Below are 13,804 nucleotides of genomic sequence, written 5' to 3'. Positions count from 1 at the left end.
GTGGGGGTGCCCTGAAGGTTCCCTCACACCTGCCCACTCAGCTCAGCCCGAGGAAAACAAGGGACAGAGTCAAAAGCCTACCTTCTGGTAAGCCTGCGCCCTGAGCAGCTTGTTCCAAGGGCCTAGGATCCTTGCACTTGTCTCTCATTCTCCAGCTCTCAAGTAGCCCCACCTCTTGGACTCAAGGTTCTTCCAGGACTGGCTGACTTGAGATCCAGTGGGCTTGGAGTTCAGGTCCCTCCACCTTCAAGCCCCGTGACTTGGAGCAATCAGTCTTCTTTGAGCCTGTTTCCTCATCTGTAAAATGGAACAAATACTCCCTCCCCTGCTTACTTCAAAGGCTGTTGGGATGATCAGATGATATCGAATGTGACTGAGCTTTGTAGATTGGGGAACCATACAAAATTATTCTCCTCTGGCCATTTTGCCTACTTCCTGTCCCTGAGCTGACAATGCCCTAAATTTCATGGCAGCTCGATGTTCAAAAGAAAGTTTATCCAATAAAAATAAAAATAAAAATTCTAGTCTAATTTTTTTAAAAAGAAAATTTATACTATAGGGTCTTGTCAACAGTTCTTTGAGAGTTTAAGTAAGCTCTCTAGCTGGGTGACCTTAGGGGAGGTTGGTCTCCTCTTCTGCAAATTAGGATGATGCATCACAGGGAGACGGAGGCTGGATCTTCCCAAGCTCTTTGGGGCCCAGGCCTGAGAGCTGTCATAGATGCCACAGTCCCAAGCATGGAGGGTGACTGATGTGCGGTTACAGGAAAAGACCCAAGGTGATGGGTACCGGGGCATGTGAGCTGAGACACAGAGATGTGGGACGTTCTGACTGGAAATTCAGATTACCTTCCTTCTGTTGCCTCTTCTGAAATGGGTACCTTGGTCCTTCCCCAAGGTGCCAAAGAAGCACCTCACAGGTAGGAGGTGCTCAGGCTGATTTCAAGAACAAAGGGAAAAAGCTTTATTTGCAAAAGAATAAACCGTTAATTTACACAAACTTACATCCCAGTTTATATACATTATGTATAGTTTATATACACAATATCTCACACTAGATGCTGACCCCCCAAAGCAGCACTGGGCCTGCTCCAGGCCATTCTCACTACAAAGCCCACCCCCCACCCCAGCTGGAATCTTTTTGAATAAAGTAATCCTGACTCCACTTGGAGAGAGCCCTGAAACAGATTACAAGAAAAAAAATCTGGTTCTGTCCTTATGCTCACATGGCCTAGGGGAGCCTCCAGGCAGGGACCTCAGGACTCCCTGGTGTTGGCCCCTTCCAGAGCCTTCCATCTAGGGGCAGAAGCTGGGAGGGAGCCCTGGGGAAGGAAGCCATCTGACGAAGGCTGCAGCTACAGTTTCTCTGCCTGGCCAGGCTCCTGAAGGGGCCAAGCACTTCGAGCCTTGAGTCTATGGGTGGAAGGAAGAAGGGGACTGTGTGGGACGTGGGCTGTTTCACCCCCTCACCTTGCTGAGCCTGGAGGTTGTGGCTCCTTCACCTCAGCCAGGTCACCCTCCCTCTCTGGGCCTCAGTTTCCACATGAGCATCAAGGGGTAGAATGTAGGTTGGGCTGAATTCCCTCTAATGGCCTCTTTAGCTCGGTTTCTCGGAATCTATTTGCACCCACCAGAAGTTACATAAAACACACGTGCTCACACGTGGCTCGGTCTTTGCTTGTCTCCAGGGTCCCTAGCCCTTTAGTGCTCATCAAAAGAAATTTGGCTCAGGATGGATGAAGAGGGAAACAAGGCACAGACGACATTTTTCTGAGGACCCAGGACCTGAGCAGCTCCCTACAGCTGCCTCTTGTGCCAGCTTCAGCTGTTGAAGCCCAAGCGGCTGGCAAAGCCCCCATCATGTAATTCTTCTTCAAACTTGTGTCATCTATTTGCTTACAAGTGTCCTCATTCTCCATACTGCCCTTGGCCTTCCAGGAAAGTCACATCAGCATAATTCCAAGGTGTGACTCCAGTTCCACAGTCTCTTAGCAGTAAACTGCTTCAGTAACTTTGCAGCAACAGAGCTCGCCAGCTACCTCTCGCTTCCCTCATCACCCCTCCCTCCAAGATTCCTTTTGAGGGGTCACAATGAATAAAGGGGTCCTGTGCGAATCCTATTTCCCCTCTAATCACCTCCATATCTGGAGAATAGAGTGGGAGGGGCACCATTAAGGCTTTTCCTTCCCTCACCTCACACCCTTTTGGCTTTAGAGCCGGACCCCTCTTGGCTCTTCCCTCCATCCCTGAGAGATCCTGGTAGTACAGAGGTCTCTGTGGTCTGGCAGAAGAGATAAGATAGTAGCTGTAGCAAGTGGCCAGCTTCTATAAGCTCTCTGAAGTGTAACCAGAGGAGGCCCTTGTCCACAGTAGGGGCTCTGTACAAAATGGTTGGTTGGTTCATTAAGTGTATGACAGAACACAAGGGGCATTTGTTCTGTGGCTACTAGAGGCCTGATGCTTGGATATGGTACCAAGACAATTGTTCTGAACACAAGTTCTCTAAGGCTGATGGCTATTTCCCAAAGAAACGTCCTACTCTTTCGCCACAGAGCCCCAGCAGCCAAGAGAAGAAGCACTATCATGAAGGAATGAAAATGAGCCTCTCTGGGTTTCTCCCTAGGGCCCTCAAGGATTTGGGGTCCATATTACCATTTTTACTAGTTCTCCCTAGATTCCAAATTCAACATAATGCTGGGGGGTAATGGAAAAGCTCTGCAATCAGACCTTGGCTGAAGCCCCAAGTTTGTGACTTAAGCTGGGTGAGATCCTGGTCAAAGCACTTAACCTCTCTGAGCCTCATGTGAACAATAGGGTTTGTAATATTATCGAAGGAGATGAGAGGAAGTACTTTGCAGACTTTAAGGAGAGGTTCTCATCAGATTCTGCTATAACTGAGGCCTGTCTAAGGCACTTGCTAGGAGCTGGGGCCAAACACATGCCTCAAGTTTGCCTCACCTTGGGTGGCAAGGCTGCCATCAGCAACCAAATGATGGCGGCGTAGCCTACTCCACTCTTGTCCTGACCCCTGAAGGGCCAAGCAGTGTAGCTGCTTAGAAAGAGAAGGCACAGCAGAGAAATGAGTATCTGTTGTTCTTAGTGTATTTCTGCTGCCTGAAGGAACTTATTCCCTAGCTCTTCAAGAGGAAACTTGTTTTGGGAGTAAGAGTAGCAGACTCTACCAGACTGGCACTGCTAGGTCTGGGCTAAACTCAGCCCCCAGATGCCAGGCTGGGCCCAGGTGTTTAGAAATAAGGCCCTTTAATTATCCTATCATATGATCCAATGGGAAGCTTGGAGTTGGGGCAGGAAGAGGTGTCTTTGGGCCTGACTGGAGGGCAGAATCCTGCCCACTGCCTAGATGCCGCTGTCTCCTGAGCCTGGATTCAGGGAACCAGCACTGGAATCTACAGTGACTCTGCTGTGCTGTGGCTTTCTGGAGCCAATGAGAAGAAATGGGGGTGGAAGGCTTAGTATGGCATCAGCTGCTGTCCTTTCAGATTAGGCCTGGGCTAATGACCACCTGGGCTGCAGCAAACTTGAAGAAATCCCTGTCCTAGCCCCAGCTCATGCCCTTCAGGGTCAGGTAGAAAAGCTCTGCCTTGCCTGGGGGAAGTCCAGGCTTTGGGTATTTTAGAAGGATAGCATGGGAGCTGCCTAAATATTAGAATTTGAAGGAGCTTCTGGAGGTCACACAGTCCAGCCCTCTGCCCCCAGACATAACTCGACTAGATGAATATTTGTGTTGCTTAATAAATGGAAAATTTCCTTTGTGCCCAGGTAATCTAAAGAGTATCCCAGACTCACAGGTCCCTGGATAGGCACCTGTCTCGGACAGAGGTAGGCTCTGTGGAGGGAGGAAACGAGAGTTCAAGCCAGGCTGGGAAGGGGCAATTGGGCGAGGACCTGGGGAGTGTTTTGAGCTTGGAGCACAGCTGTAAACAAAATAAAAGACATATGGCCCCAAATGTGGCTTTAGGCTCTTATGTAAGCAGGCAGGTTTATGGCCATTCCCAGCAATCGCTCCAAGGAAGAGGAAACCTCCCATCCTCAAAGCCTGGCAAGCTGTGGCAACACGGCTCAGCCCAAGTGGGAAGAGCTCGATGACCGTCTGGCAGGTTTCTCCCTGGTCTCTGCCACAAATACCTGCCTTTCCTTCCCTGCCCCTCTCCTTAGGCTGCTACACCCCCTCCTGCCCCACCTCTGCCCCCATCCCAACCGGAGACAGGAGCAGCAGCCTCTTCCAGGTCAGAGGCTCACCCCACAGTCTGGGGTGCACCTTTGTTATTTCTTGCCTGCTGCCCGAGACCCTCACTTTAGTGCAATGAAATGACACCAGGGACCTAGAGGCTGAAGAGTCGTGCCATAAGCAGTCAACACGGAGCCAAGGAGGAAGGTTTTGCTTCACGTCAACCCTGGGGCTCAGTCAACTGTGCAGTTCACTCAAGGTCATTCTGAAAAGTCAGTAAGGCCTTGTCATCCTGGAGACCCCGGGGAATAAATAGCACTGGGGCATTTTTCTCTGCAGCTGCAACACCCATACCCCTTATTCCACAGCAGCACTTAGAGGTTCTGGGAGTTCCGGCTCCCAAACCTGGGGTAAGGGCAAGGGCAGGGGCCAGAGAGGGGGCTGGGTAGGGATCTAGGATGCAGGGGCCTCGCCCAGCCTGATGGCCCCAAAGAAGGTGGTGTGCTTGCTCATGTTGATGGAGATGTCGGCGTGGACCATTTTAACGGCGATCTTTTGCCGCGCTTTGAGGAGGCAGACCCCTGCGGTGTAGCAAGTGTTGTAGTTGGTCTTGCCCGTCTCGATGCTGCGGGTGCACTGCAGGAAGGGCTTCTCATCCACCACTACCTCATAGCTGGCGAAGTCAGTGAAGTTGATGTAGTATACCTGGGCGAGAGGCAATGAGATGGGATTGGGGGCCAGCAGAAGGACAGGGCAGGGCCCCCTTCCCTCCTCCCCTGTGACCAACAGAGTGGACCTGCTCATGTGAGCTGCTAGTGCACCTTGAGAAGGGGGCAGTGCCACCCCAAGGCGTACTACTCAGCCAAAGGGACGGGGGAGGCGACAGGCTTATTCACCGTCCTTTGTCCCCACTCCTTGGAGCCCAGGTGGCTGAGCTAACCTTTCTTCCAACAGCACACTGGTGGGAGACTCTGCGAGGGCCAGAATCACACCTTGTTCGCCCCTTAACCTCCCCCAGCCCTCAAACCTCCCCCCCACGCCCCGCCTCCTAAGCCCTGGCGTGAAGCACAGTTCTCGGCACACATTAGATGCTCAATCAGTCTACAGACACAAAAACAAATTAACTTCCAATTTCAAGCCCTACAGACTATGTGTGGAAAAACTCAGAAGTTACCACTTGCCCAGAGAGGGCACAGGGACAACTTGCTGGTTCTTCGGCTGGTTCTTCAGCCCTTTCAGCATGCAGCCCCGCTCCCCATAGGCTAAATGTCTCTCACTGATGCTCCTGATGCCCCTTGGCCCTCTCGTCTGATGATTGAGGAAACTGATCCAGAGAGATGGAGAGCTCTCCTTCACAAATGAGATAACGAACATGGAAGGGCAAAAGCCAGGTCCCTAACTTTACTTTGTGGCTGGAAGGAAGTGCTAAGCTCCATTCAATGGCATGGTGTTCAGCCAATTTTCCCACTCTGCATGGGGTCCAAGGCCTGAGGCCACTCGCAATTCTATCTCAGGCCCCCCAAGTTGATTTTTCTCTCCCTCACTACCCTTCTCCACCACACCCCACCCCAATCTTTGACCCCCTGCCCCCACCGAAATGGTACTTAGCCTGAATGGTCCCTAGGACTTTGGGATTACACCCCTGGGGATTGAGACACTCATCTGTCACCCTAAATCACTTTATGAAAGGCTGCGCCCTCCCGGAGTTGTTCAGGAAGTGGCAGTGTATTCGGGTGCCATACAACTTCTTGGGTCAGGACCGCTGGCTGCACCAGGACACTGGGTGGCCTCAGCAAATGCTGAGAACCCATCTTCTCCAGCCACTCTCCTGGAGACCCTAGTGCTGACTCCGCTGTCCTTCTGTCCATCCGCCTGCCTGCCACCCGCCCCACAGAAGCCCCAACCTCAAGGCTCATCCACCTGTACCTCTGAGGAGCTACCCCACTGGAGGCAAACAGCAGGGGTGGAAGTGGATGGGCACTGGGCGAGCTGGGGAGTGAGCCTGGGGCCAGGACAAGGACAAAAACAGAGGGAGAAAAGGGCTGGGAGAACGACAGCAGGAGGGAGGCAAGAATGACAGAGAAGCAGAAAGGTAGAGAAACAAATGGGAGAAAGAGGGAGGAAAGACACATCTTTTTGAGGTGGAGAGAAGGTTCAGAGGAGCACTATTCATTTTAAGCCAGTGATGTGGTGGGGGAGGGGGTTTTAGCAGCCCTGGAACTGACTTGCATAGAATATATTGAGACAGAGTTCAAGTTTGGCAGTAGAGCCAGATAGCACAGCAGGGAAACTAGGGCCTGGGGCCCTGTAGGAGGGAATCAGATGGCAGAGGGGGTGGAGGGGGCCTCCTTTCAGTTTTTCAATAATATCTGGCTAGAAAAAACCCCAGATGGCCCCCTCTCTCTTCCCTCTTTTCAACTCCCTCCCAAGGTCTGTCCCCCTGCCCCCACCCCCAAAGCAGGAAGTTAGCCATTGGCTGATCTTGGCTGGCTCCACAGTGCCCCTCTGTGGTCTGCACCGGATCTGCATTCTGGATATAAGAAGAGTTAGGCCTGAGACCGTACTCACTTCTACCTGACTATAGATGAAGTAGGTGCCGTCCACCAGTACCTCCAGCTCCCCGCTGCGGGGATGTAGCTTAAACACCTTGGGGTTCATGGTGATGCGAGACCAGTCATTGAGCACTCCACCTGAAAGATCTCAGTGTGAGAGAAGGGCAGTCACTCAGTACATGTCAGAATCATCTGGGTAATAGAAAAAAGAAATATCAAACAGTACACAACCTCCACCCCTACCTCAGTGCAACCTGGACAGCCCAGCTTTAAGAAGAGCAATTGGAAGCAGAGAAAATATTCTGTTTGTAAAGTGGCAAGTAGTGGCCAGGTCTGCCTCGGGCCCCTGGGGTCTGCCTGTCTGTCCTCCTCTCCTTTCCTGATTCCCTCCTTCTGTAAGATCTTTAACCAATACCTTCTAGCTGGAATTGGGAGGAGAGTAAGAAGAGGGTGGGCAAGCTGCCCTATTTTCTTTGTTGTTTGGAGGCCTGCACAGGCAAAATCCAGACACTGAGGGGCAGGCTAGGTCTTATTATTCATTTCATTTCACCAGCCATAGCTCCTGCATCCCTCTCCTGTTCATGTTCATAGGTTTTCTCCTTGTCCTTCAGAGATTCCTTTTTATAGTTCCTCCATACCCACTCCTTTCTGGAAAGCCTCCCTGGGCCCCCAGGAAACCACTCAGCCCAAGGAATTGTCTACCCAGAGAACTCTAGGGATCAGGGGTGAGTCAGATGTCATGGCAGCCATAGCTAGTGATCACCAGGAGTAAGGCCCCATAGGGGAGAAGGATCTTAATGAGAGTGAGACATAGACTGCCACAAAACACTAGAGGCAGCAAAGGGGACAGTGAGGGTGTCTGGGTGCCGAGGCACCCCTGCAAAGCATCTGTCCTTCAGTAATAGCCCATTTGGGGTGGAGGAGCAGTCAGTCCATCTTTGCTAGACTGTAGAAGCCAGTACGTGAGGGTGAGGAAAAGCTTTCCTTTCTATCCTGCAGCAAGGGGCATGTTCTTTCCCATCACAAGAGGAGGGAGTCCGAGCCCATGCAGGCTTTTCCCCTCAAAATCATCCATTTTTGGAGTTCCCGTAGTGGCTCAGTGGAAACGAATCTGACTAGCCTCCATGAGAACACAGGTTTGATCCCTGGCCTCGATCAGTGGGTTAGGGATCTGGTGTTGCTGTAGCTGTGGTGCACGCCGGCAGCTGTAGCTCCGATTCGACCCCTAGCCTGGGAACCTCCATATGCCGCAGGTGCAGCCCTAAAAACCAAAACCAGGAGTTCCCGTCGTGGTGCAGTGGTTAACGAATCCGACTAGGAACCATGAGGTTGCGGGTTCGGTCCCTGCCCTTGCTCAGTGGGTTAACGATCCGGAGTTGCCGTGAGCTGTGGTGTAGGTTGCAGACGCAGCTCGGATCCCGTGTTGCTGTGGCTCTGGCGTAGGCCGGTGGCTACAGCTCCGATTCAACCCCTAGCCTGGGAACCTCCATATGCCGCGGGAGCGGCCCAAGAAATAGCAACAACAACAACAACAACAAGACAAAACAAAACAAAACAAAACAAAACAAAAACAAACAAAAAAACAAAACCCTATCCATTCTTCATCCAAGAAAATATACATTTTGTTTTTATTTTTGGCCACACCCACAGCATATGGAAGTTCCTGGGCCAGGGGCTGAATCCAAGCCACAGATGCAGGCTGGATCCTTAACCTACTGTGCTGGCCCAGGGATGGAACTTGCATCACCACTGAGACGTCAGATCCTTAACCTGCTGCACCACAGTGGGAACTCCCGAGAAAATATGTTTCAAAAGTCCATCTTTGGCTGGTCTCAGGAGGCCTGCCTTTTTGAGGTATGAGGAAATGGGCCTTCTGGATGAGGTGCCCCGCTTTCCTTTCAGTGATAAGTGGATGGGATGGGAGTTTGGAGGACACGCCCTGGCTCTGCTCCTCATGGAGGATGGCTCTGCTTGATATCTTCCTATCCCTGACCCCCCTCACTCCTGCTTTAGGTAGAACGAAAGATCAGCATAGACTACAACTGGGGATTAGCCAGGAGGGGCTGGAACTAGTCCTGTTATGTAGGGGGAGCAAAATCAGTAGCTTCTGGCATAAAATAAACATCAAGGCCACCCACCTAGACACCTAAACAAATGTCTTTCCCATCTGTCTCACTCTTCCCTGGACAGATAGTGATCACTGCCCTTCCAGGGCCCTGGGGGACAAGGCACCTCGTCCCAGCAGGACTATTTGGGTGATTGTGCCATCCTGTTCCTACTTCTATTTCTGAGGCGATTAAATCAGGGGTCCAGGTGGTAGTCCAGGATGTAGCCAAACCCAGTCATTAAGGAAGCGGAGCACTACCAGTTCAGGACTGACTGGGGCTTGAAAAGCTGTCCCCATGCAACAGATTTCTTAACCTTCATTTACTGTTTCTGTACTCACAGCCCCTCCCTTCTACTCCCAAGCTCTGCAAGCATCTGGCATCTTGGCTGGCTTGCTGCTTCCCGAGGCTCCTGGGGGTTCATGCATTTTAGGCTTTGTGCACCCTGGGGACTGGACATTATTTCAAAGTGCTGTTCTTTAATGAATGTTCATGTCTCTTTGGGGAGGAAAATGAAGCTAATCATTCAGTGGAGTATACACACATATCTCTGAAGTAGCATAGTGCAGTAGAAAGAGTCTGATGGACAGAGTTTTGAGTCCCAGCTCCTACATTCAATGGAAATCTTGGGCCAGTTAACCTCGCTGAGCTTCAGTTTCTGTCTCTATAGAAAGGAGCTAATGCCTACCTTTGTCATGAGGGTCAAGTCAAATCAAAGACAAAGAAAGCATGTTGAAAACCCTAAAGCACCAAGCAAATAAAAGGCACTAGATTTATTTTATTTTTATTTTTGGCTGTGCCTGCAGCATGTGGAAATTTCTGGGCCAAGGACTGAACCTATGCCACAGCAGCAACCTGGGCAGCTGCAGTGACAATGACTTAATAACCCGCTGTGCCACAAGGGAACTCCAAGGCAGTAGATTTAGTATGGTATTATCGAATCTCTCTGGCACTGTTTCCCCACATTTTATTTTTTTAATTTTTAAAATTTTTTTGACTGTGCCCATGGCATGTGGAAGTTCCTGGGGCAGGGATTAAACCCGCACCACAGTTGTGACCTGTGCCACAGCTGCAGCAATGCCAGATCCTTAACCTAATGCACCACATGGGAACTTCCTCCCTACCTTTTAAATGAAGGGATTACACTAAATTAGTATTTCTAACCTCCTTCAACCCATCCCCCCTTTTTATAGACACTAGCGTCTCATACTCCCTGGTGAGTCTAACATGACCCCCACTTCCCTGAGAGAAATGCCTCTTCCACCCATTTTCTGTGTAGACCCATCAGACAAGAAGATTCAATTTTATGCAGTTCTATTTTCTCTATTTTGTATTGTGAAAATGTTGACCAGACTACATATATCACCAAGGGTGACCCTAATTTAACCTTCATCTCCCCATCTCCCAAGAATCCCTGGTCTAGACAATGTCTCAAGTCCCTTTCACCTTCCTCACCAGTGGTTCTAAATGCAATTTGGGTGTAGTAACTGGTCTTGGGACAAGCAATTACTCAGGACAGCCAGCAGAGGGCAAAATGGAGTAGAGAATGGCCTCTGGTGCCAAGGGTACCTCGCTCAGGAGCCTGGGAGGAACTAGGCTGGGTGGTTATTTGAAGACTGGGGTAAGGGAGGGGAGAACCTCCTCTTAGGCAGAGAGCCTACTTTGACTCTTACCATTCTTGACTTGGATGGCTGACCCTTGGCCCTGTAGATGCACCACGGCCGGCTGGGAGGATGAGAAGGACAGAGAGTAGTCACTGTGAGAAATGGCTGCTTGCCCAGTCACCAGTTGCCAGGATCCCACCTCTGGTTTTTAGTCTTCATTTGTATCCCAGTTCTGATCCTCTCCCCTGTCTTGGGATTAGAGTGGCCACATTTCTACTAGAGGGTAATAGGATTTTGTGGCTCTGCCACTTCCCAGCTATGTGACCTCAGCCAAATGTTAACGCCTCTGAGCCTCATTTCCATAACTGTGAAATGGGGATTATAAGAATCTTGGCCTGGCCTCTCTCATAGGGATGTCTGAAGATCAACTGAGGTGAAGGATATAAAATGCCCTGCAAGCCATCCAGCACTGTGCAGCTGTGTAGATTGGTCACTGCGGCCAAACAGCTGTAGTAAGGGCGGCTGAGATAAGACAAGTGGAGGCGGCCAATAGAGAGGGATTAGGAAGCTAGGGAGGAGCCCTTCAGGTCATTAAGGCAAAGGTCCAGGCTGGGCCAGACCTGACTGGCTGATTTTCAAGGACATGATCTTAAACCTCCAAGCTCCTGATGCCAGGTGGTCTGAGTGCCAACAAGGTGTTGGGGGTGGCCGGGGAGGTAGAGGCCCAGGTGAATAGGCCTGACTGGCAGCTCAGGTTGGCTGACTATTGAGCTTGGCTCTGGTGATCCTCTATCTCCTGGGGAATGGGGAAAACTGGCCAGGGCCAAACTCAGTTCCCTTAGCTGAAGGCAGGCCCTGGGGCAAAGCTTTTCTATTCATGGAGATGGGAAGGGGCTGTGAGTGAAAAGCCTCAGAACCTCCAGGGTCTCCTCAGCAAGTTGAATAGGGAGCAAACTCAAAGCTCTAGCCTGTGGCCTCCTCCCCAGTAAGAGAGCAATTCCCAGCCAACCTGGTTTTCTCGAGTTCCAGCTTTATCAGCAGCACCTGCAAAATAGGACAGGCCAGTCAGAGGGTGCTCTCTTTCTACTTCCTTTTCTTCTTGCCTTGGCAGCCAGTGGCACTGAGCTTTGCTCCCTGTAGCCAAGCCTCATCTGAGCCTTATTCTCCAGGGTTCAATGCGGGGCACTGGGGTGGGAGAAGATACCCATTCCTTCTCTTACTGGTCCCTGACCTGCCTCTTCAGTGGGCCCAGCTCACAGCAGGGAAACTGGCCTCTCGCCAATGCTGGCCTGAGGCAAATGCCACAGAGCATCCATGGAGACAGATGAGAGTGTGTCCCTGCCACATGACCCCGAGATGCCGGTGTCTGCTTCTTCAGCCTTTTGCTCCCTTTCTATTAATTTTCTTTGTAGAGTGCATTGCCATTTGTAAATATCTTGCTTCTTTTATTGTCTCTCTCCTCCTCTAGGACATAAATTCCCCAAGAACAGGGACCACTTATCACTATACCTCTTACACATAAAAAGTGCAAATAATATTCCACAAGTAATATTTGTAGAAAGATTGGATGGGGGAAAAAACCTAACTCTGTCTCTTGGGGCCACAGTGACACTTATTAGCCCTGCTTGAACTATGAGTCAAAGACTCTGAGTCCTGTGGCCTTACTCTTGGACCTAGAGAAATCAGTACAAAGAGTCCATTTCTTTAAAGCCTCAAGATACAAAAGTGGGGCAGGAGAAGGAAGTAACAACTGACCTAAAGCCAGGCAATCTGATGCCTGTCATCTCCGATTAGGCAGGTTTGGATCTGCATCTAGACCTTTTGGATGCCCTTCTGGGCCCCAGGGGAAAGATGCAAAGAGATTAAATGCTATTCGAATGGGAAATGTGGTAGGGGAAGGATGTAGTGTGAGAAGCACTTGGTGCCTTGACAGGATGGTCTTGGTTCCTGTGTCAGCTTCCTCCACAGCCTGAGTGACTCATAAGTTTCCAACTCCTTGACCGTCAGTGACTATTTGTGTACCTCTATGGGATAGGCATTTCTGAGGTTATGGGATGATACGGCTTAAGGGCTTGTCATTCTGTCCAATCCCCATAGCATATATCCAATCAAACATCAGTATGTGAAGCTGGATGCTAGGACCAGAGCATACCAAATCCATCCCCCATGGGAACTCCAGTCAACACTTACAGCCCCTGTCTCTGGCTCATATGAGTTTACTGGTCCCCTATAGGGAGGCCTAGAGTTATTGGGGGTTGGGTAGGGTTGGGGGGAGTGGGGGTGGGGCTTGTGATGGAAAGGCTGAGATAGGTCAGGAATGGGTGATCCATCCTTGACAGGCTGGTACAAATAAGAAGTTAGAGCAGGACAGGCCCTACTGGCTTGTTTAGTTCCTAGCTCTCCACTGAGCTGGGAGACATGCATTTCTTATTGCACGCCAGTGTACACTACAATTTGAAGCTGCTTTTGGTGTATATATACATCTTAATCCATTCATCTGTCGATGGACATCTAGGTTGTTTCCATGTCTTGGCTATTGTGAATAGAGCTGCAATGAACACAGGGGTGGCATGTATTTTTTTTCAATGAAAGTTATGTCCAGATATATGCCCAGGACTGGGAGTGCTGGGTCATATGGCAGTTCTATATTTAGTTTTCTGAGGTACCTGTATACTGTTTTCCATAGTGGCTGTACCAATTTACATTCCAACCAACAGTGCAGGAGGGTTCCCTTTTCTCCACACCCTCTCCAGCATTTATTTGTGGACTTATTAATGATGGCCATTCTGACTGGTGTGAGGTGGTACCTTGTAGTAGTTTTGATTTGCATTTCTCTAATAATTAGTGATGTTGAGCAATTTTTTCATGTGCCTGTTGGCCGTCTGTATATCTTCTTTGGAGACATGTCTATTCAAGTCTTTTGCCCATTTTTCAATTAGGTTTTTCTTTTTTTTTTGCTGTTGAGTTGTATAGGTTGTTTGTATATTTTAGAGACAGATGAATGGATTAAGAAGATGTGGTATATATATACACAATGGAATACTATTCAGCCATAAAAAAGAACAAAATAATGCCATTTGCAGCAATATGGATGGAACTAGAGATTCTCATGCTAAGTGAAATAAGTCAGAAAGAGAAAGACAAATACCATATGATATCACTTATATCTGCAATCTAATATATGGCACAAATGAACCTTTCCACAGAAAAGAAACTCATGGACTTGGAGAACAGACTTGTGGTTGCTGAGAGGGAGAGGGAGGGAGTGGGATGGACTGGGAGTCGGGTTAATAGAAGCAAACTATTGCACTTGGAGTGGATAAGCAATGAGATCCTGCTGTATAGCACTGGGAAC

General features: G+C 49.8%; 1 protein-coding gene across 4 annotated transcripts in view; it reads right to left on the bottom strand.

Annotated features, from left to right (window-relative positions):
- Positions 1 to 939: 939 nt before the first annotated feature.
- The window catches only part of EDA (ectodysplasin A), a 336,815-nt gene continuing 323,950 nt past the window's right edge, over positions 940 to 13,804 (bottom strand). The window contains exons 5-8 of one of the 4 annotated variants that reach the window (XM_047765045.1): positions 11,459 to 11,493; positions 10,519 to 10,570; positions 6,757 to 6,887; positions 940 to 4,893 (exon numbers count right to left, since the gene is read on the bottom strand). In XM_047765045.1, the coding sequence (XP_047621001.1) occupies positions 4,642 to 4,893; positions 6,757 to 6,887; positions 10,519 to 10,570; positions 11,459 to 11,493 (470 nt within the window). In that variant the 3' untranslated portion in view covers positions 940 to 4,641. The remainder of the gene's footprint in view (positions 4,894 to 6,756; positions 6,888 to 10,518; positions 10,571 to 11,458; positions 11,494 to 13,804) is intronic. The other 3 variants (XM_047765046.1, XM_047765047.1, XM_047765048.1) reach the window with 3 other exon arrangements.

This window comes from Phacochoerus africanus, chromosome X (genome assembly GCF_016906955.1).
Source record: "Phacochoerus africanus isolate WHEZ1 chromosome X, ROS_Pafr_v1, whole genome shotgun sequence".
NCBI lineage: Eukaryota > Metazoa > Chordata > Mammalia > Artiodactyla > Suidae > Phacochoerus > Phacochoerus africanus.
This window is presented reverse-complemented; position numbering and strand designations above follow the sequence as displayed.